This window comes from Caretta caretta, chromosome 2 (genome assembly GCF_965140235.1).
Source record: "Caretta caretta isolate rCarCar2 chromosome 2, rCarCar1.hap1, whole genome shotgun sequence".
Taxonomy (NCBI): domain Eukaryota; kingdom Metazoa; phylum Chordata; order Testudines; family Cheloniidae; genus Caretta; species Caretta caretta.
In genome coordinates, this window is record NC_134207.1 from 19,958,431 (window position 1) to 19,985,935 (window position 27,505).

At 43.8% G+C, this 27,505-nt stretch overlaps 1 protein-coding gene across 2 annotated transcripts; it reads right to left on the reverse strand.

Moving 5' to 3' along the window:
• Positions 1-10,528: 10,528 nt before the first annotated feature.
• Positions 10,529-15,202, reverse strand: MYC (MYC proto-oncogene, bHLH transcription factor). Of its 2 annotated transcripts, none has more exons than XM_048841644.2 (3): positions 14,879-15,202; positions 12,981-13,677; positions 10,529-11,621 (listed from the first exon to the last, which is right to left on the reverse strand). In XM_048841644.2, the coding sequence occupies exons 2-3, from the start codon at positions 13,660-13,662 to the stop codon at positions 11,077-11,079; spliced, it is 1,227 nt and encodes a 408-aa protein (XP_048697601.1). In that variant the 5' UTR covers positions 13,663-13,677; positions 14,879-15,202; the 3' UTR covers positions 10,529-11,076. The 2 variants fall into 2 exon arrangements, with proteins under 2 accessions (XP_048697601.1, XP_048697600.1); XM_048841643.2 differs by lacking the exon at positions 14,879-15,202 and adding an exon at positions 13,847-14,043.
• Positions 15,203-27,505: the final 12,303 nt, after the last annotated feature.

Here is a 27,505-nt window from a genome sequence, read left to right on the forward strand (position 1 = left end):
GCCTTGGCCCACACCTGTTAGGGGTTTGTACCACTGCTGCTGTATAATTACCTGTTCACTGATGGCTGTAACCAGGGAAAATCTCCAGTGCAGACAAGGCCCAAATTTAGCACTATGTCCATCCCAAGGTGCTCTTGAAACCAGTTAAGTAAAAATGCATCAGGCTACCTTAAACCTGTTTAAATTATGTCCACACTACAGCTCAAGCCAGTTTTAAAATTGGTTTAGCTGAGCTGGTTTTAAAACCAGTTAGAAAATATCATAGATGTCAAGGCCAGAAGGGGCTATTAAGCTCATCTAGTCCGACTGCCATCAAATCACAGGCCATACAAATTCACCCAGTAATTCTTGCTTCAATGCACAGATCAAAATAAAAGAAAAGGAGGACTTGTGGCATCTTAGAGACTAACAAATGTATTTGAGCATAAGCTTTCGTGAGCTACAGCTCACTTCATCAGATGTATACAGTGAGCTGTAGCTCACGAAAGCTTATGCTCAAATACATTTGTTAGTCTCTAAGGTGCCACAAGTACTCCTTTTCTTTTTGCAGATACAGACTAACACGGCTGCTAGATTAAAATAAGGATCTGTAGTGGAGATAGGCAGTTAGAATGTTTGCAAAGGAAACAAAAAGCCCCCATTGAGAAGAGATGAGGAGATAAATTCTGGGATGCTCGATGAACTGGGCAGTCAAGCTAGTGCTATCAAAAATAAATGAATTAAGGTAAAGTGAAGATAAAGATTTAAATAAAGATTATAAACCCTGGGCCTACTGAAGCCAATGGGAGCGTTGCACCTCACTTCAGTGAGGCCAAGTTTTCATTCTCAATGTGAAGCAAAATAAGAAAAGTCGCAAACTGTACGATTCTTTACCAAGAGCAAAATGAAATAGGGAGTAAGAAGCCTGGGTGAGCGAATCACAGAAAACAAAGACTGACTGACAGCTAGCAATGGAAAAAGGATAACCAAGTAATTGAGATAAAACCATCAACTGACATAAAGGGTTCTAACTTTTAGGACTCTGTTCTGCTCCCATGCAAATGAATGGGAGTTTGGCCATTGACTTCAATGAGAGCAGGAGCTGGCCTGAAAAGGAGATAAAATAATAATAATAAAAAAACCTCCCATAGCCCTGATGCTGCAAACTGCTTTCCATCACCATAACTTGCACCTGCACAGAGTCGGAATGAAGTCAGCTAGCTCTTTGCTCTTCTGCTCTTGATGCTGAACAGGCATAGGGCAAATATTTGCTGGTTTGTCATTTTGCAGGAGTAACACTGGGGGATCACACACCATACTGAGATTACAGATTTAGGAAAGCAGAATTGGAATAGGTAATTTCATCTCTAATCAAACACATGAATACAGTCATAAAATCCAGGCTGTGGATAAATACAGAAACCCTTAAAAGAAGACATAGAGGAATTCCATTCTGATCTACAAAGGTCTGTGAATCATAAAGTTCTTCCTCTTTCCCAAAAGCATACGGGGAAAAATGTTTTTCAATAACATTCACATTTTACTGAGAGGGAAATTTAATCATGATACGTTGCACATACAAATAATTTTGCTGTCAGTTTCGTTTCACAATCCTTTCATAAGATATTCATTACAGCCTTTCAAAACAGTCTTGGAAATGTACCATCTAGGCACAATACAATAATATTATCTTGCTCTTTAACATAATGATTAATGATAATGAAAAAGCCTAATAGGGTTTTACTTGCGCTCAAAGAAAAATATTACTCTCCTCAGATGAGAGGAATTTTGCAAGGCTAAATTTGTATTATAAAACAGTGATTTATCAACTTAATATGATCTTATGTCTTTGAATCCATTATGAATCTCAATGTCTATAGTTAATAAATGATGAATAAATAACAATTAGCAACTGATGTTATTTTTTATTCATTTGTAGTGAACAAAATTAAAGTTGATTACAGTAGAAAAAGAATATTTTGGCAATAAACATTGCTTTTGCTCTTTCAAAGATGGGTTTTAGCTGTAGTGTAGCATTGTGGGGTCTTGTTTAACAGTTGAAGGGGTTACTTCAGACCTTGCAGAGCCCAGCTCTGGATTCTTTATAAGAACATGAGAACGGCCATACTGGGTCAGACCACAGGTCCATCTAGCCCAGGATCCTGTCTTCCGACAGTGGCCAGTGCCAGGTGCCCCAGAGGGAATGAACAGAACAGGTAATCATCAAGTGATCCATCCCCTATCACCCATTAGCAGCTTCTGGCAAACAGAGGCTAGCGACACCATTCCTGCCCATCCTGGCTAATAGCCATTGATGGAACTATCCTCCATGAACTTATTTAGTTCTTTTTTTGATCCTTGTTATAATCGTGGCCTTCACAACATACTCTGGCAAGGAGTTCCACAGGTTGACTGTGCGTTGTGTGAAAAAATACTTCCTTTTGTTTGTTTTAAATCTGCTGCCCATTAATTTCATTTGGTGACCCCTAGTTCTTGTGTTATGAGAAGGAGTAAATAACACTTCCTTATTTATTTTTTCTCCACACCAGTCATGATTTTATAGACCTCTATCATATCCCCCCTTAGTCGTCTTTTTCCCAAGCTGAAAAGTCCCAGTCTTATTAATCTCACTTCATATGGCAGCAGTTCCATACCCTAATAATTTTTGTTGCCCTTTTCTGAAGCTTTTCCAATTACAATATACCTTTTTTGAGATGGGGCAACCACATCTGCACGCAGTATTCAAGATGTGGGTGTACCATGGATTTATATAGAGGTAACATGATATTTTCTGTCTTATTATCTATTCCTTTCTTAATGATTCCCAAAATTGTGTTCGCTTTTTTGACTGCTGCTGCACATTGAGTGGATATCTTCAGAGAACTATCCACAATGACTCCAAGATCTCTTTCTTGAGTGGTAACAGCTAATTTAGACCCCATCATTTTATATGTATAGTTAGGATTATGTTTTCCTATGTGCATTGCTTTGCATATGTCAAAACTGAATTTCATCTGCCATTTTGTTGCCCAGTCACCCAGTTTTGGGAGATCCTTTCAAAGCTCTTTGTAGTCTGCTTGGGACTTACGTATCTTGAGTAGTTTTGTATCATCTGCAAATTTTGCCACCTCACCGTTTATCCCTTTTCCCAAATCATTTATGAATATGCTGAATAGCTCTGCTCCCAGTAGAGACCCCTGGGGGACACCACTATTTACCTCTCTCCATTCTGAAAACTTCAGTGGGAGCCTTGAGTGTGCAAGGAATGTCTTTGCTAAGCACCTTGCTAGATAAATGCAAAGTATTATTGTATTATTAATTGATTTACTTACTTTATCCTCTGGACACTCTTTTACTCCTGATTTAAAAATGAAGCCTCGCTGAAGTGAAAACAAAAGCAAATCAGTGGCAGAAAATGATCAAAAATGTGAAATAATGAAATAAAAGTCATAAAAATTAGGAATGGAAAAGAGCTCTCATATATTCCAGCCCCTTCAACTCTTCTGTATGTTGTCTAGTGGGTTGTCCTGTCTGATTTTCCAATTTTAAATACTTTGAGATGGTCTTTCCACATGCATGCTTGCTAGACGTCATTGCTTTGGAGAAGTCAGGTTGTATGTATAGATATAGATATATAGTCAGTATACTGGGTTTTTCTACTGTATATTTGTGGGATAAATATCAGTGAAAAACACAGAGACCAGAACCATCAAGGAAAAAGGTAGACAGGCAAATAATGAGAAACAGTGTGGCTGAGGAAGTAGCATAGATCCTGCTCCTGCAATCGGAGCCACACAAACAGACCCTTGTGCATGCCTGTAGCCCCACTGAGTAATCCATTCTGCAAAACAAGGGACTACATTATAACTGGGACTTGCATAGACACAAGGGAGCTCCCACAGAAATATGATTGCAGGACTGGGGCTTTAGACTGAGGCTATATCTATATTACAAGTGCTTCAGCGGTACATCTACAGCACTGCAGCTATGCTGCTGTAGTGTAGACACTTGCTGCAGTAACAGACGGGGCTTTCTGTCGTTGTAGTAAATCCACCTCTCTGAGAGGCAGTAGCTAGGTCAACAGGAGAATCCTTCTGTCAAGCCAGCTGCCTCTACATTGGAGGCTAGATCAACCGAACCACATCACACAGAGCATGAAATTTTCAGTTTTAGGTGTAGACCAGGCCAGAGTAAAACATCACACAACTCTCTCTTTTTAACCTCCATTCAGTGAAAGAGCCTGTAGTAGCTGTGTGGCTTTGGTTACTCAAACCCCAGAGCCTTCACAATGGCTGTATAAAGTATAATACCTAGAAGATTTTTTTCTGCCAGCTATTTTGGTCCTCTTTCATCAAGGGTATATTAACATGAAGGAAGCTGATGGGGCTAATTAGTTCCAAGCAGGGAATTGTGCTGTATTAATTTAATTGCTTGAAACTCTTTATTATCCAGTAAGATTGCTCCATTTTTACAGCTTATATTTTAAAACCTCTTCAGTCATAGCACCTAATCCTTTTTTTCTTTTTGATCCTACAGGGAAATCATAATTCCACATAACTGGAACAGTGAAGTTTTAGCTAGAAATTATACTTGGTTTTGTGAGAGAAAGCTCTTGCCCAGCACTGCTGGGGAGGAGCTGGGGGTCCTATGTACATGTAGGTACCTATGACATAGGGAAAGGTAGGAGGGAGGTCCTGGATGCCAAATTTAGGCTGCTATGCAAGAGGTTAAAGTCCAGGACCTTGATGGTAGCATTTTCTGAAATGCTTCTAGTTCCATGTGCATGGCCAGTTAGACAGGAAGAACGGCAGGGTCTCAATTCATGGATGAGATGATGGTGGTTGGAGGTGGGATATAGGCTGACTAGAAAGTGGGGAAACTTTTGGGAAAGGAGGAGACTATACAGGAAGGGCAGGCTCCACCTAAACCAAAATGGAACCAGATTGCTGGCTTGTAAAATCAATAAGGTCGCAGAAGAGTTTTTAAACTAAGAGCTGGAGGAAAGCTGACAGGTGCAGAGGAGCATAGTTTGGACAGAGACATCCCTAAGTAGATGATTTGTTAAAGGGGATACTCTATATCCTAGTAAAGCGGAGAGGACAGAAGTTGGTAAAGTACAAGTAGGAACTGAAATAAAGAACAGTCACATGAAGGCAGACAACTAAATATTGGCAAATTTTGTAAGTGCTTGTATACAAAAGCTAGAAGTCTAGATACTAAGATGGGTGAACTTGAGTGCCTGGTATTATATGGGGATATTGATATAATAGGCAACACAGAAACTTGGTGGGACAATAATAATCAATGGGACACAGTAATACCAGGATACAAAATCTATAGGAATGACAAATATAGGAAAAATCTGAAATGAATCCAACTGTACCATAGAATCTCTATGGATAGAAATTCCATGCTTGAATAATAAGGCGATAGCAGTAGGGATATACTACCAACCACTTGACCAGGATGGTGATAGTGATTGTGAAATGCTCAGGGATACTAAAGAGGCTACAAAACCAGAAAACTCAGTAACAATGGAGGCTTTCAAGTATTCCCTTATTGACTGGGTACGTCACCTCAGAATGGGATGCAGAGATTAAATTGCTCGACACCATTAATAACTGCTTCTTGGAGAAGCTAGTCCTGGAACCCACAAGGGGGGAAGCAATTCTTGATTTAGTCCCAAGTGAAGCAGAATCTGGTCCAAGAGGTGACTATAGCTGAATCGCTCAGTAATAACGACCATAATATAATTAAATTTAATATCCTTGGGGGGGGAGGAATGGGAGGAATACCAAAGAAACCCACCACCGTAGCATTTAACTTCAAAAAAGAGAACTGCACAAAAGTGAGGACGCTAGCTAAACAGAAATTAGAAGGAACTCTCACAAGAGTGAAATGCCTACAAGCTGCGTGGAGACATTTTATAAACACCATAAGACTAAATGTGCCCCCCAAATAATAATTTAAAAAAACAGTAAGAGGACCCAAAAAATGCCACCATGGCTAAACAATGATGGTGTGGAGAAATCATGACCAGTGTGGAGAAAGGTGAATTAAAAACAAAATGCCAACAGTGGGAAGATTTTGCACTGAAACTCAGATGGACAAAAATGTCAACAGTATCGTACGTCATGACCTAGCCTTTTCTCCCTGATCCATATAGAAGAAGAGAGAGTTTTACAGTGTGTATATACAATTCAAAGCAGTCAATGAAAGATAACTCACTTTTATTTTATTTTATTTTATTTTTTTAACCCTTTTATTATATTTATTATTTACAATACAGTTAATGCCATTTTTACATTGTCTCTTTTCAGTCAGTCCCCATACTTTAACAATAAAATACTTACATTTACTTTGCATGCATATAATACCAAAGCCTGCAGCCTGACTTACTCATTTTCTGATCTTTCCAGATCTCTTGAGCTAAGCAGGTTGAGGCCTGGTCTGTGGGTAAACCTCAAAGGGAAAGCAAGTGGTGCTGTTTCAGTAAGTGGTGCTTTTCTTTCAGAATCACTCCTGAATCCATGCTGCAGCATGGTTCTAGGAGGCACTGAACAGCTGGAGGTGCTGTCTTTCTGATGAGATGTATAACCTAAGCTCTGGATATGCATCGTAATTAAAAATCCCAGGGTGAGTTAAATGGGTGAGTTAATTTCAGTGTTCTATCTTAATTCCAGTTTAGGGTGATTCCAGTTTGCCTACCTCCAATTCTCCTTTTAATGTAAATTGGACATATTATTCTTCACTTCCATCCCCCAAGCTGTCATGGAATATTATTGGCTGCCATGGTCCACCATGCGAATGGTGGTTGGTGAATGATCTCTAGATACATACACAATGAGATTTTCCACAGTGCTCAGTGTTGGCCCAGCTCTGTTTCAATTGAAGGCATGGTGAACTGCCATTGACTTTAATGGGCACAGAATTAGATCAATGCTCAGCACTTTTGAAAATCCTAACCATGTGTCCTAAAATTAGTTGGCTGGACGGAAATGGCATGCTAGAGAAAGAGATGATGGAATACTACAACTCCGTATTGTTACATTTTAATGACCAAAGTGTGTCATGCAGACAAATTTATTCTCACAATTAAGGACTATTTCTGAGTCCCACCTAGTTTGTTTTTTTTACCACAATTTAGCACAATTTGCTGCTTTTGCTGTTGCTTTTGCAACAGATATTGTTTGAATACTCAGGTAGAACTGGAAGAGCAGAGAGATGGAGTTAAAAATGCTGCTTGTGTTTTAAACATTGTTGTGGTACAGATGTTTGGCAGGCAGTGTGAAAGCTTATTACGTTTCAAGACAGAGTGCCTTCTTTTACAAGCTTATCAACCTTTATTGCTCCAAAAACAGCAGCAGAAAGTAACATTTCCTTCTCTATATACAATGCATATCCTGCATCTTGGCAGGGGGTCAGACTAGATGACCCTGGCAGTTCCTTCTAACCCTATGATTCTAATGCATCACTAACTGAATCCATCCCAGAAACTCCTTTGGGATATCTCATTTATTCCCAACCTGTTACATGAACTGTGGAAATGGAAGCAACCTCTTCTTTGCTGCAGCAACGGTTTTATGACAACTTGAAGTTTTTTCTTGACCTCAGGTACTATTTTTAATCCACTTTTTGCTATGGCATTTAGATACAATCATTTTAAAACACGGAAACACCCATAAATCCTTGGGATCTCCTAAAGCAGATGAAAAGGTCGATTTGGAGTATGATACAGATCTGTTCTACTGTTCTGGCAGTGGGTCGGCACATGGCCCTAGTGAAGATTAATACAGAAAATGAGTAAAGAAAAAAAATCCAATTTATTAAAAGATTGGGAACCTTCATGTCTGTAGCTAAAGCAAGGACTGCTATCTCCAAAAAAAAAAAAAAAGGCTATATGTAAGAAGTACTTTGCTAGCTAGTCTCTGTGTCCTGATCTCATTAATGGGAACAAAGGTGATAAAAGGAATGTTGTTAGTGCTGGTGACCTGGAGCCAAAATCCACAGCTCTGCCACTTCTCTGCTGGATAAATATGTGCTTTATCTATGTATCCATCTGTAAAGTGTGTAGGCTAACATAACTTATTTGAAAAGCATTTTGAAATTGTTGGACAACAGATGCTATGCAAATTATTACTGGAACCCAGAAATAATGCAGGGCAGAAAAGGAGAGAAAATGGCTATTAAATAGATACTCTATTAAAGTTACCAGTAATTAAGCTACCTCCCCCAAAGAGTGCTTTATGAATGCAGAAACTGCTCTAAGGGTCACAGATAGTGGAAAGCACCCTACTTTGGTTCTGACATGATAGAACAGCTCAATTAATTTCATGGTCACCAATATCTAACCTGCTCACGTACATCCTCAAAAAAGTGACTACAGGCCATTTTAGAAACTTACAAAGAGGGATCCAGACAAGTTTAAAGACAGACTAATATTTTTAAAGGATCCAAAGCCTGCAACACCTGTAGAAATTCAATTGTATATGGGCACCTAACTCCCATAAGCTCCACTGCAAATCCCAGACAGCACACCTGTAGGCAGTGTGCTACAAAAACTTTTATTGTAAGCGCTTCAGAGCAAGGATCTTGTCAACTTTTCAAATATTAATATTTATGGCAATGTAGAAATGAAATATGATTTGTCCAACCACAACCCAACCTTCCTGGATGGTTGGTGGGAAATGTTAGAATGTCAGAAAACAATGGGAGATACAAGAGGTAACTTGTCTAGCAGAGGTTATTTGCTCTAATACCCAGCAATCAAACAGCTTGTTCGTTCCAGGTGCATTTAAGTCTTCTTACAAATGTTAGCGTTGTAAATTAGAAAGACAAGAAGGGTGCGGTAATATTTTTTATTGGACCAAATTCTGTTGGTGAGAGAGCCAAGCTTTTGAGCCAGAGTTACAGCTCACCCACCTTTACTCTCTAGTATCGTGGAACCCACCTGGGCTACAACTGCACTACATACAATCACTGCAAATTTCAGACCAATGCTGCTAAAATGCTCTTTTCATAAATGCAGGATGATCAGAGACAGGCTTGCATTTAAAAAATAATTCCCCCCTCCTCAATCCAACGTCTAATTTGTTTCTTGGATTGACTCAGGCTGCTTCAGCATGCAGACAGCAAAAGGGGGGGGAAAAGGATTGCCACCTTAAAACATACTTCTAAAGCAGAGGTTCCCAAAGGGTGGGGCAAGTCCCCCCAAAGGAACACAGAGGAATGTTCTGGGGGGCATAGCACAGCCTGGGTCAGCTATGGCAGGAGCACCACCCAGCCCTGCTCCACTTTAGCCCCAGCACCTAGCCATGGCTCTACTCCTGGCCCTAGCTCTGCCCCCAGCTACAGCCCCTTTACCATGTGTACATCGCCAGTAGCCACAGCCCTGCTCCCAAGGGAGCAGACAGGGCAAGGGGGGCATGAACCTAAAAGTTTGTGGAGAGAGGCTGTCTAGCTTGTTGCACACATAGGGACTTTCTCTAAGGCTGAGGCAAAAACAATAATTTGAATTAATTCCAGATTTTAGGGGTCATGTGACTAGACAGTTAAACTGTTGGGTCAGATTCAGTCACAGATTTAATCTGCGGTTAAGAAATTAGTGTTTTCTTTCTTTGCCGTAATTGGTAGAGTAGGTAAAGGAAGGCATAACTATGGGTGTAGTTTGGTTATGTGTCAGTAAAATTGTTTTTTGTTCTTGGAAGAGTTTTTTGATTCCCCCCCGCACTTTGTTCTTACGTGCATTAGAGCTAAAACAGTATTGTATTGCAAGATTAATATATAATGAATTCCAGTCTTTAGTGCAAAATGAAAATGCATAGTAAATCCTATCCCTACTATTTAGCTCTGGAGTTAATGGTTTGGAAGGAACAGACAGCCCAGGCACCTGCTGGACTGGCTGTTGCAAAAATGAGTCCGTTCAGGTCCAGTCTACACTAGGAAAATTATGGAGCCAGCTATGTCACTCAGTGGTATGACCAACCCACACCCACAACTGGTATAGTTAAAATGACTTCAGTCCCTCTGTAGGCAGCATTGGGTCAACACCTTTGGTTGACCTACCTACAGCCTGTTGGGGAAGGTGGATTTACCACAGCACTGTGAGAACCCCTCCCCTGGCTACAGGGAGTGTCTATACTGAAGTGCTGCTACCATTTTAAGTGTAGACAGAGTCTTAGTTTAGTTCTTAATAGAAAGGTGATCACATTGCAAGCCACCATCATAAACTCGTATTTTTGATATACTGAAAAGGGCAACAGCTGGACTGGCAGGCTAAACACACACTAAAAGCAGTGGTCTAGTCATTTAATGAGGCAAGGTTAAAAACCTTGCTTTTACCTGCTTGGTCAATGTAGACAACTGGTAGCTATAGGACTTAATATGGCAACTTCCCCAAATGTATTTTATTTAAGACAAAAATAATTCAAATTTTACAATCTTAATTTACCCTTGAGTTATGTCAGATTACTAGCATTATTACAAGGACATCGAATCTGTGAGCTGTAGATGACAATACTGGAAGAAAAAGCAAAGTCTTTACACATGGTTTAACTAATTATATTTTGGGCAAATATTTATTTATCTAAAAACAAAATAAAAATCAATTTTTAAAAGAAAATGTATTTAAATAAAACGCACAAACCGGTGAAATGTTCTGGCACAGAAGTTCAAAACAAGTATAAACCCAGTTGCCACAACCGCTGAGTATCAATGTTGCAACATTTGTCTATAAAGACTTTATTAAAGGTATGGACATAGCAATAAGGTATGTAAATATATACAGCCATTTGAGGACAACTTTTTGGAATTGTCTTAAGAAAAATGACTTAAATACAAAATTTTCGAAGAACAAAATTGAAAAGTTCATCCCCAAACATGAAGAAAAGTCCCATCTGTCCTTATGCCCAAAGTATTAATTATGAGGCAGTTTTGAGGTTATGGCTAAACCTTTCCAAGATCCAGCCAAGGTTGTGTAGTCTCGAGTTATTTTGAACGGCATGCAATTGCAATGGTTCCATACTTTACGAACTGGCATAGTTCATGAGTAATATTAGAAATATTATTTTATTTCAGTCTGGATTAGATTATTCTAATCTATGCACAAGAGTTCCTTAGCTGCTCAAGTTTGTGTTTCAACTGTTCTCGCCGCTTCCTCAACTGTTCTTTCTCTGCAATCAGTCTGTGTTCATCTGTTTGAATAGAAAGAACATATTCTGTGGCTTTTTTAAGGATGACAACTTTGGGTGCCTTTTCATTGTTGGCTACCTCAGGTATTTGGTCACGCAAAGCAAAGAAACTCAACTTCAGCTCATTTCTCCTTTGGCGCTCCAAGACGTTGTGTGTTCGCCTCTTGTCGTTTTCTTCTGTGTCTGATGTGCGGGGACTTGAGCACTTTCGGTTATTACTGATTTGTTTGAGAACTCTACCATTGTCCAACTTTATCCTTTTTGCTGAAGGATACTCAAGTTTGGTGGAGGGAGGAGCAGCATAATTGTGCTGATGGATGGGGACATGACACCGCTTAAGAACTAGTGGGCTGTGGTGTGGCTTACTGTGCTCTTCTGTTGGTTGTGTGATTGATTCAGATTCACTTGTTGTCACAACATCAATTTCTTCCTCATCTTCCTCTGGTTCTTCCTCTGGAAGAAAAAACACCCCTATTGTAAGTCAACTTGTATGAACATTTAAAAAACAAACAGTTCGTAAGTGTTCCTTGCTGTATAATGGAGAACAAGGTGGCATTTTTAAAAAAACATTTTGTAATCTGCTTCTAAAATCTGCACTTCCCTGAAAAATGTTTTCTCTAAGAAATTCAACAGAAGTACTGTTAAAAGAACAGACTCCTCTTTTGTAATTCTTAACTCTGCATCCCAGACTGCCAAACCCTGCCTCCCAGATAGCAAGAGTTACGTAATTCTGAAGACAGCAGGGAAGTTGAATGCTGACAGCAGATGTTACAGCATAACCTCCCTCCCCCTGCAAAAATTAACCCCACCCCCCCAAATCATGGAAGCCATCCTTAAATATTTAGTGAGTCTTTGGCAAGACCCCAAAGCAAAGCTTACTTAACACTTGTATATTTTTAGGGGCACCTTCAGCAGCTCCCCCCCCCAATTATTCATGGGTAATCCAGGGGAGGGGGAAAAAAAAAACATAAACTTTGTCTGCAGACAAACTCAGTCCCTGACTATACATGGGTTTGTCTCTCAAACTTTGTTTGAAAGATACAGAAGCATGCCAACAAAGCTTTCCCAGACCCATTTACTTCTCTTCAACTACTCTCACTAGTACCTCCCATCCCATGAATGTCACCGGAGGGCAGATTCAATTGGATAAGATTCTAGCTTTGGGGAATGACTCTGAGCCTGTTATGAAAGTTAACACCTCCCTCCCTCTCCCCCCCCCCCACCCCAATGGGCTGGTTTCCCAGGAAATTTAATTCCCGCGGAGTCTCTCTCAGCGTGCCTTGCTAACGTGGCATTTAAAAAAGCACATGCAATAGGGGGACTGAAATCCTTAGGGTGGGAGGAGTTACACACACCAGTTTCAGCAGGAAACCAACTGTGTGTCCTGCCCAAGCCCTTCATGTTTTAAACCTTCCAAAGTATTCACCCTGAGCAAATTACAAGGCAACCCAACAAAACCCAGGAGGGTTGTTATCTAGTACATATAGAGTGGTTACATTTTAAAGCAGTATACAAAGGGTACATCCAGGGGACAGGAGTGCACCCCAAAACGCACAGAGGGAGCAGCTATTGTTCAGCGCTTACCGTGGGCCCGGCAAACGTTGTTTGATAAGTTATCTGAACGGGAAGCTGGTGCTATAAAAGGCCTGGCAGGGGAAGTCCCTGGCGTCTTCCCTGGCAGGGCCAGTTACCTTCTTGTCTGACTCCCCAAGAGGCCAGGCTGTGCCCGGGCCGATCTCCCCATGGAAGCCCCCCTGTCTGGCTCGGCGGTGCGGAAGTCTGCCGAGAGAAGAAGGGTGCCTTGATACTCACCCGAGTCGCTGCTGGTGGTGGGCGGGGTGTCATCGCCCAGCAGGGAAGCCGGGCTGGAGCTAGGGGAGCCGGGCTTGGAGGATCTCTCACTGAGCGGGTAGGGGAAGACCACGGAGGGGTCTATGCAGTCGGCGGCGGCGGCGCCCAGGTCGTGCAGGTAGGTACTGGCGGAGGCCGGGGAGGGGGCCAGGCTGGGCGGCTGCGAGGGCGGCGGCGGCGGGCAGAGCCGGGAGCCGGAGCCCCCCTCCCTGCGGGCCGCCTGGTAGGAGGCCAGCTTCTCGGACACCACCTTCTCCAGCTTGGCGGCGGCGGAGAAGCCGCTCCACATGCAGTCCTGGATGATGATGGATTTCACGAAGGACTCGTCGTCCGGGTCGCAGATGAAGCTCTGGTTCACCATGTCTCCCCCCAGCAGCTCGGTCACCATCTCCAGCTGGTCGGCGGTGGAGGGGAAGTAGGCGGCGGCCAGGCTGGAGCGGCGGCTGGGCGAGAGGGGCGGCGTGGGCAGCAGCTCGAACTTCTTCCAGATGTCCTCGGAGGGGGCGGGCGGCTGGAGCTCGCTGCCCCGCTGCTGCGCCGCCAGGTAGAAGTTCTCCTCCTCGTCCTCGAAGTAGAAGTAGGGCTGCACCGAGTCGTAGTCGTAATCGTAGTTCTTGCTGGGGAGGGTCGAGGTCAGCGGCATCGCGGCGGCTGGTGCCTGAGGGCCAAGGGAAGGGGACACGGGTCAGGGCGCTGCGGGGTAACAACGGGGTGCACGGTGGGGGGGGGGGCACTGCAACACGGGGTGCACCTCCACCCCCCAAGGAGAACCCGAATAAACGGTGTGTAGCCCCCCCCCAACAAAGGGTGGAGAAGGGGTCACCCACCCCCCAATAAGGCGCAGGAGTGGGCTGCAGCCACCGGCCCTCCTCTCGATAGGTGACATACGGGGCACACAAGCAGCCCGCAGTTCGCTCCGGTGCAACACGGGGAAGCAAGAGACCCATCCGGCCGCACCCGCGGCGCGCCGGGCTGGACACCGGGCGCTGCGGCGCCTCCTGAGAGCCGGAACCACCTGAACTGAGCGCGGCCGCCGCCGCCGCGCGACCCCCTCCCCCGCCCGCCCGCGGTAGGGGCTCCCCGGGATTCTCTCCCCTGCCCCGCCGCCGCCCGCCTCCGGTTCCCTCTCGCTCCGCTCCTCTCCGCCCCTTCTCCTCCCCTCCCGGCCCCACGTCTTGGCCGGCTCCGCTCTGTCCCTTCCGCGGGAGCCGGCTCCTGGTCCGCCCCCCAGATCCTGTTCAGCCCAGCTGGAGCGCGGTGCAAGTGAGCAGCGCCCAGCCAGGGACCCCTCTGCCCAGCACCATCCCCACGTCCCCGGCAGGTCAAGAGCCGGAGCCAGCAACCGGGGAAAAGCGGAGCGAATCCTTCCAGCCTTAAGAGCGGCTTCCAGGACAGGCAGCTCCCCGGCTGGCCCCAGCCTCACTCCCGCGGGACTCCAGAGCAGGGGGGAACCAAGGCAAACTGGGCTGCCCAGCCCCCAGTCGTGACACTGGCTGGTTACAAAACCAGACCTCAGGGCACCTCTCTCCCCCGCCCGCGGCTGCCGGGAGGACGACGGGGGGGACGCTGAAAGGCCAGGGGAAAAGCCCGATTTAAAGACCCCGGTGCAATGGCTGAGGAAGGCAGAGCGCGCCTTACACACACAGAGGCTGCCCGTGCTGCAGCTCCGGGCTGCTGCTCCACACCTTGTGTCACTGCGTCTATACACACGCTTCCCAGCTGAACCACCCCTCCAGCTCAGCGCTTTGCCAAGGGGTCACCCAGCCTCACCCCCCGCCCCCGGAGGGTGCGAACACGGGGCCGCCCCCCGCTGGAGACCCCTACCCACAAAAGGTGCGAACACGTCTCTGCAAACTCACCGGTTCCTCCGATGCACCGGCTCGGAAATGCAGCGGGAGGGGACGGATTAAAGACGGTGCAAAAAAAAAAAAAAAAAAAAAAGCGAAGGGGAAAAAACAACCGCCGCCGCCACCAGTCCCGCAGTAATTATCCCACAAGAGCAGCGGGGAGAAGCGCCTTTCCCGGCGGCCGTCCGCCCCAGCCCCTCGCGCGCGGAATTGTAAGTCCCAAGGCAGCGCCGCCGGGTCCGGGGCAGGCTGAACTTCGCTCGCGCTCCTTTCAAGCGCCGGCCGGCCGGCGTGAGAGGGGAGGGGGCGCTTGACGGGGAGGCGGCGGCGGCACAGCGGCTGCTACCGCGCGAGCCCGTCTCCCTCCCTTTCGCCACTGCACAGAGCAGGCTGGCTCCCTGCACGGCGGCTTTTATAGAGGGCTCCGCCTTTTCCCGCCAAAGCGAAGAGGGTACGGACGAGCCGGCGGGCGGGGTGGGCTCGCGCGCGAGGGGGTGGGATTGACGCATTACGAGGACTATTTTCTTTCCCTCCGCAGCGTGTGTAAAGCGAAGAGGCGGGGCGGCGAGCCTTGCTAGCGGGGAAAGGGGCTTGGGGGGCAGGCTGCGTTTGAACAGGCGCTACTAGGAGCGAGAGAAACGGAAGTAAACATAGTAAAGAACACGAGAGATGAATTAACGTGGCCGCTGCGATCGCTCCTGCTCACCGGACATTGCCCCGACCTCCTTTCCACCCATGCACCAGAAAATACAACCCAGCCTCGTGCAACACTGGGTGACCAGCTTTGCCGCCGCTGATCCTTGGGTTGCAGCGATGTTTACTGTTTTTTTTTTCTTCTCCATTTTGCAAGCCGGCGTCGGGCAACGCCTCCCCAGCTTTCATCCCAAGAGGCAGGAACCATTGATTGTTTAACAAAGCAGCGAAATGGCAAAGGCTGTAAATGTTTGGAAGGCGTCGCTCCCCAGGTGTGCACTGAGAGGAACGGTGCAGGGCAACTAGAAAAGGGGCTAGTGCAAAAAGCAAATAGGAAAACGTAAACGAGGGGAATAATTAAAATGTGATCAGAGCAGAAGGGGCGTTTATTGCCCCGGTATCTCTACCACGTCTCCCCAGGTTGTTGTCCCCTGCATGCATTTCCTAGCGCATGCAAAGAAGGGTTAAAAAGCAGGAGGTTACCGGCTTTGGCGGGGAGAGGTTAGTACTCGACGGACCAAATTCTACCAGAGGGGCAAGAGACAAAAACTCCCCCCAATAGCTGCTGCAATCTGGTCCCCGCCGCCGCCGCCTCTGCCTCTATGTCCTTTTTTATTTGAATTTATCTCCCCCTCTGGGAAAAAAAATAGTGAGCCCTTAATAAACCAGCTGGATCCGCCCCAATGACAAACTCAGGTGCAAAGCTTTCCCAGTGGAGATTGCAAAGAGGGAAAGGGATCCAGGCTCAGCCTGCCCTTGTCCCAGCGGGCGGCTCCGCCAGGTACATCCCCCAGGTGAAGGGAAGGAGGGGAAACCGTTAACTCTTTCCTTTCTGTACCACGCAAAAATCCCCGCCTGCTCTCGGCTCCTTTATTCTTTGCTACTGATGCGCTAACTGCCCAGCTATTCCCAACACCTGGGATTTCCAACATGCCATTTATTTCACACTTGCCACCCCCACTCCTCCCTGTTTCCCAGGTGCACCTAGTTGTCTCCTAGTTAAGCTTTTTCTCTCCTGTTTTGTCTCTTACGTATTAACCTTGCTGGCATGAGATCCTTTTGAAGCCAACCAGGGAGAGACAAACCAAACACTTAAGAGTGATTTGCACCACTTTAAAATGCAGCTGGCTTCAAAGCGTCAGCCGAGCCGGGTCCTTTCCCTGCTGCTCAGATTAAGCTGCTTCCCCTGCGTCTTAACAAACTTTACCTCCCATGCACCCACAAACCAACCTCGAGGAAGCAATTAGGGAGGAAAGTGCTGTCCTACCTACTGGTTAAAATGCAGTTGTCGTGACGTGTAACTGCTACACTTATAGCTTGCAAAAAAAAAAAAAATCAGAGGCCTCTGGTTCGCTGCAGGAAATGCAAATTTTTAGCCAGGGACTCAGTGCTGCATCACTACTGGCTTTGGCTGCAAAAAGGATTCTCACGCCTGCTCGCTGCGCCCTCCGCACTGGTAGCGAAAGTAAAGTACTGTATCGTAAAGTAAGTGCGCCCTCTACTGGCTCAAAGATTACCAGGAGAGCTAATTATAAAAAGGGAGAGGCAGGCTGTGGAGAATGTGTGAATCACGCATTTGGGTGCAGATTTGATGATGAGAATAGAGGCTCCTTCACTGCTCTGTCTCTTTGTAACTCCAGACCACAAGGGAGGGAGGGACGGACCACTGGAGGCTTCTCAAAGCAGGATGGGGATCTACTCTGAGTCAGATACCTTTTGATCTTTACCTAGTGTTTGATACTTTTTTTCCATTGTAGTTTTGTCTTCACACATTCAGGTATCTCAACCAGGACTATTTCTTTTCTCCTTCAAACTAGCTCCTACTATCTATTCAGTTAATGCATATCCAATATACAAACACCTGTGTGTACACACGATCCTATACCATATCCTTAGAAGACCATCTATGTCCCAAGAGAAACTTTGGACAACATTCTCTTAGAGACACTTCTGTTTCTATAGCCTATTAATAGATGGGACTGATGTATGGAGAAAGATTAAAACCGCTAGATATGTGCGGCTTGGCTAAACAACCACTAAGAGTAGTAAATCTTTGTAATCGTAACTATTTATCACTATTAGAAAGTGAAACACCAAGGGTGAAATCATGGCCCCATTGAAGTCAATGGACGTTTTGCCATATAGACTTCAATGGGCCCAGGATTTCACCCCAAGAAGGGAAACTAATTGTTTATGGTGATAGGAAAGGTTTATATAACTAGGATGAAAAGTGAAAAAGAAAACATAGGCTGAATGTCAGGAAAACCTCAGGATCTAATAGATTATGGAATAGCCTGCCAAAGGAAGTGGTGGAATACCCATTGTTCTTGACTCTCTAGAGTGGGCAAAGGGCTTCAGGAACTAGAGTCAGTTCCTGCAGTGAGCAGATGATAAACTGATTTAAGAGCATTTCTACACTGTTTTAAGAGTGTCTTAAATCATCTTAGTTTAAGACAGTTTGTACTCAGTTTAGACTTGTCTACACAAAAACGTTGTACTGCTTTAACTCTACCAGGAGAAAGAAAAGGAGTACTAGTGGCACCTTAGAGACTAACCGATTTATTTGAGCATAAGCTTTCGTGAGCTACAGCTCACTTCAACGCATCCGATGAAATCAGCTGTAGCTCACGAAAGCTCATGCTCAAATAAATCAGTTAGTCTCTAAGGTGCCACTAGTACTCTTTTTCTTTTTGCGAATACAGACTAACACGGCTGCTACTCTGAAATCTACCAGGAGAGTTAAACAGTACCATTCCCCTAGTGGAAATGCAGTTATATCAGTATAAAGGTGCCTTATTCTGGTCTAGTTTTTGCTGTATTGGAAGAAGAGCTTTTCAGTAAGATTTTAAGAGTAGACCAGCCCTTAAGATAAATCAGTTTGAGTGTCTTAAATCAATGTAACTGTCCACAGGGGGATAGGGTGGGTGGGTTTGAACCAAGTTAGACTCAAGCTACAATCACTAGGGATGTAATTTTTTTTTTTTTTTACTAATATAGGCAAACCAGTACAACCCCTAGTGTGGACGTAGTTATACTGGTATAGTTCAAGAGGTACAACTTTTGTGTTCAGCCAAGGCTTTACAGGCACAAGCGAAGTTACAATCAGTTTTAAATTAATAAGAGTGTCTACACTGGTTTGCACAAATTCAGTCCAATTAGATTAAAAACACATACCCCTTTGGTTAAAACAAAGTAAATTCTGTGCATAGACCAGCTTTTACACGTTAGTCTCCATCCACATCAGCATGGCAACACTGGGCAAGCCCTCATGTAGATGGGTCATTTACTGCCGGACATTTTAAGGGCCATGTCATCTCTCTCTGCTCAGAATAAGCCTAAAATATATAGTTTCTTAAAACTCAAAAACAACAAAACCTCCTCCCAAACAAAAGAAATACAAAACACCCCATCTATGCTAGAGCTCCCAGTGGCGTAGAACCAGTGTTGGCAACTTTGGGAAATTTTTAGAAAGAGTTGAGAGTCATAAGTCTATGATGTGACATCATCAAATGCAGAGCAACTAATGGCAGTATCACAGGTGTTTATGACTTGAAGTGAGCAGTAAGAGAAGATGAGCAGATGGACCTCTACCTAGCAAACGCCCTATTTTCCCATGTTTCAGAGTAGCAGCTGTGTTCGTCTGTATTCGCAAAAAGAAAAGGAGTACTTTTGGCACCTTAGAGACTAACCAATTTATTTGAGCATAAGCTTTCGTGAGCTACAGCTCACTTCCCATGAGTCAAAAAACAAGGGAGGAGAAAGAAATATAATACTGAAGCAATACGGTCTCTAAATAAAATGTTTTCCAAAGTGCTTTATGGGTGACTGCATGTCTCCTACAGATAATAGATGTGACTCTGGTAGCCAGCAAAAGTGAAACCAGTGCAGCCATAACATGACAACTTCAGCATAGATATAGCAGGATACTTGGCTGCTATATCCTACATCCTTCCAGGTTGTGAATGACCTGGGGCAAGATAATGGAGAGATAAATATAAATCTCCAGTAGAAAGACTTTTGACAGAATAGCCGTTAGATTGGAAGAATAAACACACAAGTATATTGTTACGGAGGTGATGCCTTTTCCCTGGAGAGCTTAATGTCAAATAAGAGATGGGAGGAGGACAGAGCCACTGACCTGCATGGAATTTACACAGATGAGCAGGGATAGTTGAAACCTGTGGAAAAAAAATGAGGAAAAGGTAAAGCTTGTGAGAAAAGCTACCTACCATCTCTGCGTGCGTGAGTAAACCTGTAAACTATTTTGCCTTGTTCTATGTACCTTACTTAAACACTGCATACAAATATATTTTCTAGGAACCCCTGCTTAATTGGTTTGCTGCTAATGTACTGTATGTAACTGGAGCCAACACAAATTTGCACCAACTGCAGACAAATTCTGAGAAGATTTTCACCTCAACTCCATGCAATTGTGAAGGTCACTAATCTTCTATCCGGTGGGAAATTTTAAAAGCGCCCCCTAAATGTTTTTCTCTCCGAAAACCTGGATTTGTGCTGGAAATGGCCCACCTGATGATCACTTTAGATAAGCTATTACCAGCAGGACAGTGGGGTGGGAGGAGGTATTGTTTCATATTCTCTGTGTATATATAAAGTCTGCTGCAGTTTCCACGGTATGCATCCGATGAAGTGAGCTGTAGCTCACGAAAGCTCATGCTCAAATAAATTGGTTAGTCTCTAAGGTGCCACAAGTACTCCTTTTCTTTTTGCGAATACAGACTAACACGGCTGTTACTCTGAAAAGTGTCTAAGGCCTAATTCTGCACTTAGATCAATTAATGTGTGCCCCTGCATCTATTTACTCAGGTTCAGTAGCACATCCAGATGCAAGATTAGGCACTAGCTGATTATACAGGAGAAATAGTCAGTTTCACTCTATTAGGTTCCCTCTACCAAATGCACAAAGGAAACAAATCCCACCCCCGCCCCCATCTCTTTCAGTTTGAATAATTTCTTTAACAATAGGTTATAAACTATTCAGACAGAAGTATAATTCTTAAATTGACAGAGTAGGCTTATATGACATGGTGGTAAAATGCGTTAACTACAGCTTCTAGTAGACCATGCCTGCCACCAGTCTTGCTGCTGCACCAGTGAACATGGTGGTGAATTAGAGGCCTTCTGTATGCCAGTATAGACTGAGTCACAGGGGAAAGTGATCATGTTCATCATAAATACGTGCTACAGAAGTTTCAGTTAATCTGAACGTGCTAATGTTAGAAACAGGAATAACTATTCATTTTAAGATAATAAATATAAAACATTGCCTGCTTTTGGAAGCAATGGTTGCATTTCTTATAACCTTGCCAATATTCCTTCCCACAATTATGTTGTGGGGTCAGGTAATGTAGCATCTGGTATAATTTATTCATCTTATTGTCCCTAATGCCCAGGGCTTTGTCCAAAAAGTGCTTACAGCAAACATTGCAGGTTCTTACTCTGTCCAGGCTTCTCTTGATCCTCCACCCTATAATCCTTTCTAAATAGAGATTCAGTCCATTTACTCCTAATAGAAAATGAGAGAGAGAGGAGCAAAATGAAGCAAGAGCAAAACAAAGAGACTGGAGGGGGAAGTGCTAAATAGCACCACCAACCTCAGCCTGGTCCAGTCCACACAAGAGATCCACTTCCTGGACACTACAGTGCTAATAAACAATGGCCACATAAACACCACCCTATACCGGAAACCTACTGACCGCTATTCCTACCTGCATGCCTCCAGCTTTCACCCTGACCACACCACACGATCCATCGTCTACAGCCAAGCTCTGCGATACAACCGCATTTGCTCCAACCCCTCAGACAGAGACAAACACCTACAAGATCTCTGTCAAGCTTTCTTACAACTACAATACCCACCTGCAGAAGTAAAGAAACAGATTGATAGAGCCAGAAGAGTTCCCAGAAGTTACCTACTACAGGACAGGCCTAACAAAGAAAATAACAGAACGCCACTAGCGGTCACCTTCAGCCCCCAACTAAAACCCCTCCAATGCATTATTAAGGATCTACAACCTATCCTAAAGGATGACCCAACACTCTCACAAGTCTTGGGAGACAGGCCAGTCCTTGCCTACAGACAGCCCCGCAACCTGAAGCAAATACTCACCAACAACCACATACCACACAACAGAACCACTAATCCAGGAACTTATCCTTGCAACAAAGCCCGTTGCCAATTGTGCCCACATATCTATTCAGAGGACACCATCACAGGGCCTAATAACATCAGCCACACTATCAGAGGCTCGTTCACCTGCACATCCACCAATGTGATATATGCCATCATGTGCCAGCAATGCCCCTCTGCCATGTACATTGGTCAAACTGGACAGTCTCTACGTAAAAGAATAAATGGACACAAATCAGATGTCAAGAATTATCACATTCATAAACCAGTCGGAGAACACTTCAATCTCTCTGGTCATGCAATCACAGACATGAAGGTCGCTATCTTAAAACAAAAAAACTTCAAATCCATACTCCAGCGAGAAACTGCTGAATTGGAATTCATTTGCAAATTGGATACTATTAATTTAGGCTTAAATAGAGACTGGGAGTGGCTAAGTCATTATGCAAGGTAGCCTGTTTCCTCTTGTTTTTTCCTACCCCCCCCCCCCCCGATGTTCTGGTTTAACTTGGATTTAAACTTGGAGAGTGGTCAGTTTAGATGAGCTATTACCAGGAGGAGAGTGAGTTTGTGTGTGTATGGGGGTGGGGGGATGTGAGAAAACCTGGATCTATGCAGGAAATAGCCCGACTTGATTATGTAAAGAGTTGTCACTTTGGATGGGCTAGCACCAGCAGGAGAGTGAATTTGTGTGTGGGGGGGTGGAGGGTGAGAAAACCTGGATTTGTGCTGGAAATGGTCCACCTGTTGATCACTTTAGATAAGCTATTACCAGCAGGACAGTGGGGTGGGAGGAGGTATTGTTTCATATTCTCTGTGTATATATAAAGTCTGCTGCAGTTTCCACGGTATGCATCTGATGAAGTGAGCTGTAGCTCACGAAAGCTCATGCTCAAATAAATTGGTTAGTCTCTAAGGTGCCACAAGTACTTCTTTTCTTTTTGCGAATACAGACTAACACGGCTGTTCCTCTGAAACCTGACATTAATTTTAGATATGGTTCCTCAGTCCTGCAGAAAGAACTTGCACCCACCTGGAACCTACTGAAGTTAAAGGGTGAGATCCTGGCCCCACTGATGTGTGTTTTGCGCTTGGCTTTCACCTCAGGTATAGGGTGTCCATCCCATGCAGTTTTCTTTGCAGGACCTTTGCTCTAAGATTGTATTCAGGTGTGGATATTTAAAAATAAATATAACATCAAAGTTTGATCCCAATACAGTTTTTTTGTTTTGCTTTTAAAGCTGGTGGTGGGGGGAGGTGTCAAATCAAGAGCTCAGTGACAAGATCTTAAAACCATTTTAAAAGGTTTATTTTGAGGGTGGTTTTGGTATGTAATCCACTTCTGTACCTTGCTATACCACAAAGTAATATTAAAAACTGCTGTCAGTTAAGAAGTAATTAAAAATGTGACTTCTTCCTGTGTTACATCTTTGATTGCTGAAAGTAAGAGGGTTTTAAAAATCTAATGTACTTTTCAAGGGTATGCTCTTTACATGTTGAATTTCTCTAGAAAATAATCAATCAGTTAATTTTGCCTCTGTTTTCAGTCAGTTTCATTCTCTGGTTCTCTTGAAACACAAAATTGTTAGGGCTGTAAACATTGCAGAGGACTGTTTACATTAAAAACACATGCATTCTTTGAAATTTTTGTATTTGTGTGTGGAAACATTTCTATTAAATCATATTAGGTTTGTTTAGAGTAAAAAATCTCAATACTGACTACCTGATAATAGCCATTTAATTATTTTTTAAATCTATTACCTGTTAATGTAACTCAGAACAACACTGAAGTTAATCAAAAGAGTTTCATGGCTTTCAGAGGGTTTTGGATCACATCCTTAATGATATTAACACTGAAATTAACACCTCGCTGAGGTTAATGAATGGGAAGGGGATGAGTTAGCACTAGTGCTTTTGGTATTGTTTGACTGGAGACCACTTCCTGCAGGGCTAGCTTAAAGGAAAACTGCACTGATTTGAATGCATATTAAAAAGAGATGTTCAAAGCTCTTGTGAAAGATAAACTGTTATTTTATTCAAAAATTTCTTTAGAAGAAGAGGTAACAGAGCTATCAGCTTTGAAAGGCTTGTCATGCCTTCCCTGAATCTTATTACACACTATTGGATTGCCAAAACAGAACAACACTAGTTGATTAACTCTTCTGTAATATATTTAAGACAGTTAAGCTATTCCACTAGGGCTGTAAGTTTAAGGGGCCTGAGCTCTAGATGTTGATCATAATGACTTGCATAACATTGTTGCGGTCTATTAGCAAAAATACACTAGCCTTCCCTTTAGTGATTTTCTGCATGGAAAGAGCTGCAAGTCTCACTTTCAGGCTTTTCCGTGCACTCTGTAAGAAAGAATTCCATACACAAGGGAGCAGGCCAGACCTTTGTTTGTTCTCAATATTTGGAGGCCAGGGCTGTGTTGAGTGGGTGTGTGGATGCATTAAGACTATCTCTACTTGAGGATAAGCCATTGGGGTTGAATAAACAGTCTAGCTGCACCAGTGCGAACTCCAAGAGTAGACAAGAAAGCCTGCCATTTGCATTGGTGGAATTTAACCTGGTTTCAAGAAGAAGAAGGTTGCACTTGAACAAATGGTGGCTTTGACTGTTCACACTAAGGGTTACTCTAGTGCAAAAACCCAGCTAGTTTTAAAGTAGAGCTTGATACATTTATGAATGGGCTATATGACAGGGTTGTCTGGGATAGCAGGGAACTGACCTCAGTGATCAAGGAGGTCCCTTCCAATCATATGTCTCTGTGTTCCATGTACGCTGATGGCTACAATTGGGGTAAGTCATCAAGCAAGAAAAGGCCTCAGACGTAGAACAGGCATGTGTATGCTAGTTCAATCCGTGTGCTATGTTAAATAAATTTTCTTCACTAAGCTAAAAAGATGCAAGAACAGCTTAAGTATGATAAACAAGCAAGTGCAATCACTGCCATTTTATATAGAAGCCCACCCTTTGGAGACATTCCTAGACAAATGCACAATTTTACATCATCCTGTCTTACTTCATTTGTCAGGATACTGGCAGGTAGGCAGCCCACCTGTACCACAACTGTTTTCCTGCAGTTCTGCGTGGTGGGGCTTTAGCTTTCTTCCCTGGGCTCTAGTGAGTCTAACACTGGCCATGCTTGGCGGACCCCCTGAAACCTGCTCATGGCTCGAGCCCCGGATCCCTGGTTGAGAACCACTGCTTTACCCTTTTTGTTTGTTTTCTCTATCATGTTGCCCAGTGAAAGCCTATACTTCCCAAGGTATACATATCTGAAAAATTTGACTTTAGTTGTTTCAAGTAGGGCACCCAAAGTTAATAAACAACCTTGAAAATACACGCCTAAATTTCTAGAGATTGCTACATGAGGTTGCAAATCAATGCATGTCAACAGCTTTCAGGTGTAATAGCCTATATGCTCCTCTAATCTATTTACAAAACTGTTTTTAGCATAATTTTTGCTGCTACAGTGTAGTTTAGTTTACATTAAATCAGAACAAACTCAAAACTTTTTAACAACACTACAACTAAATAGCTTGAGGAGATGAACAGTTTTTAATCAGTAGTGACTGCTGCATATTAAAAATAGCATGGGAGATGAAAATACATCCGTGAACATTTGCTACCAGCATAGATTTAAAAAAAAAAAATGCAGCCAGAAAAGGCCACAATAAAACTACTTCACTTGACTGATCTCAGTTTATTGGTAAGAAGGAGGGTGTGCGTGTCTCTCCATATCAGATAAGGGACTTTTCCCTTGCTCCACTGTGAGAGATGAACATGTTCATCTGGCAGATAGTAGCAATAAAGTTGCATCTTTCCTTTGTTCTACTAGACATATGCTACATCAAATAAAAGTAAGGGGAATGGATTTGAAACACATTGCAGTAAAAGCCTTTTAAAAACCTATTTATAATTAACTTGTGGAACTCCCCGCTGCAGTTTATTATAAAAAACAAATGGCTTAGTAAGATTCAGAAAGTAATGAGATATTTTGAATGAATAATAATATCTGAAGATACACTAGCTAGCATGAAATTTATATAAAATGTATCTGAATCTTCTTACTTTAGAGACTAAGGCAGGGCAAGATAGTTTACCCCCCCATGGTGTAGGATTTCATAATTAAAGAGGTGCATTTTGAAGGAGGGGGAGTTTCACCTTTTTCTGAAACATCCAAGATAGGTGTCTGCCAAAGATGGGATACTGGATTATGGATGAATGGTCTGATCCAGCATGGCATTGTCTACACCAGTAGTTCTCAACCAGGGGTCCGGGGTCCCCTAGGGGTCCTCGAGCAGGTTTCAGGGGGCCTCCAAGCAGGGCCAATATTAGACTCACTGGGGCCCAGGGCAAAAAGCCGAAGCCCCGCTGCATGGGGCTGAAGCCCAGGTCCCTGAGCCCTGCCACCTGGGACTGAAGCTGAAGCCTGAGCAATGTAGTTTATGGGGACTCCTGTGGCATGGGGCCCCAGGCAGTTGCCCTGCTTGCCACCCCCTAACGCCAGCCCTGGCTTTTATATGCAGAAAACCAGCTACTGTGGCACAGGTGGGCCGTGGCATTTTTATAGCATGTTGCAGGGGCCTCAGAAAAAAAAGGTTGAGAACCTCTGCTCTACACTCCTACAGCCTACACAATGGGAAATTTCAGGCCTGTGCTGCAAAAACAACTGTATCGGGGACATGCTTACAACAGAGTTGTCTTGTGACTTGGTTAAAACACTGTTTGGGCTTTAAGCATAGACAGAACCACACCATGTCTTCCCCATGTCTACACTGTGCTGTAGACCTACTCTCTCCAAGGCTGGCAGTGGCCAGCGCATGGGTCTATGATTCAGGAAGCCTGAGTGAATGGCTAACATCCACTCAATGTGCAGCAGCAGTCAAAAACGCTAACAGAATATTAGAAACCATTAGAAAAGGGATAGATAAGAAGACAGAAAATATCATAATGCCACTGTATAAATCCATGGTACTCCCACACCTTGTTTCCTGCATGCAGGTCTGGTTGCCCCATCTCAAAAAAGACATATTAGAATTGGAAGAGGTACTGAGAAGGACAACAAAAATGATTAAGGGCATTGAACAGCTTCGATATGAGGAAAGATTAATAAAACTGGGACATTTCAGCTTGGAAAAGAGTCTACTAAGGCTATGTCTTCACCACCACTTATGTCGGCAAAATTTATGTTGCTCAGGGGTGTGAATATTCCACCCCCCTGAGCAATATAAATTACGCTGGTATAAATACTAGTGTGCACAGTGCTATATCAGCAGGAGAGCTTCTCCTGCTGGCATAGCTGCCACTGCTCATTGGGGTGGATTAATTACGTTGAGGGGAGAGCTCTCTCCCGGTGATATAAAGCGGCTACATGAGAGAGATTACAGCAGCACAGTTGCATTGGTACAGCTGTGCCGCTGTAAGATCTCTAGTGTAGACATAGCATAAGAGGGTCTATAAAATCATGACTGGTTTGAAGAAAGTGAATAAGGAAGTGTTATTTACTCCTTCACATAACACAAGAACCAGGGGTCACCCAATGAAATTAATAGGCATCAGGTTTTAAAACAAACAAAAGGAAGTGCTTCTTCACACAGTGCACAGTCAACCTGTGTAACGCCTTGCCAGGTGATGTTCAAGGCCAAAAGTATAACAGGATTAAAAAATAAATTAGATAATTTCCTGGAGGATAGGTCCATAAATGTCTATTAGCCAAGATGGTCAGGGATACAACCCCATGCTCTGGGTGTCCCTAGCCTCTGATTGCCAGAAGCTGGGAGTGGATG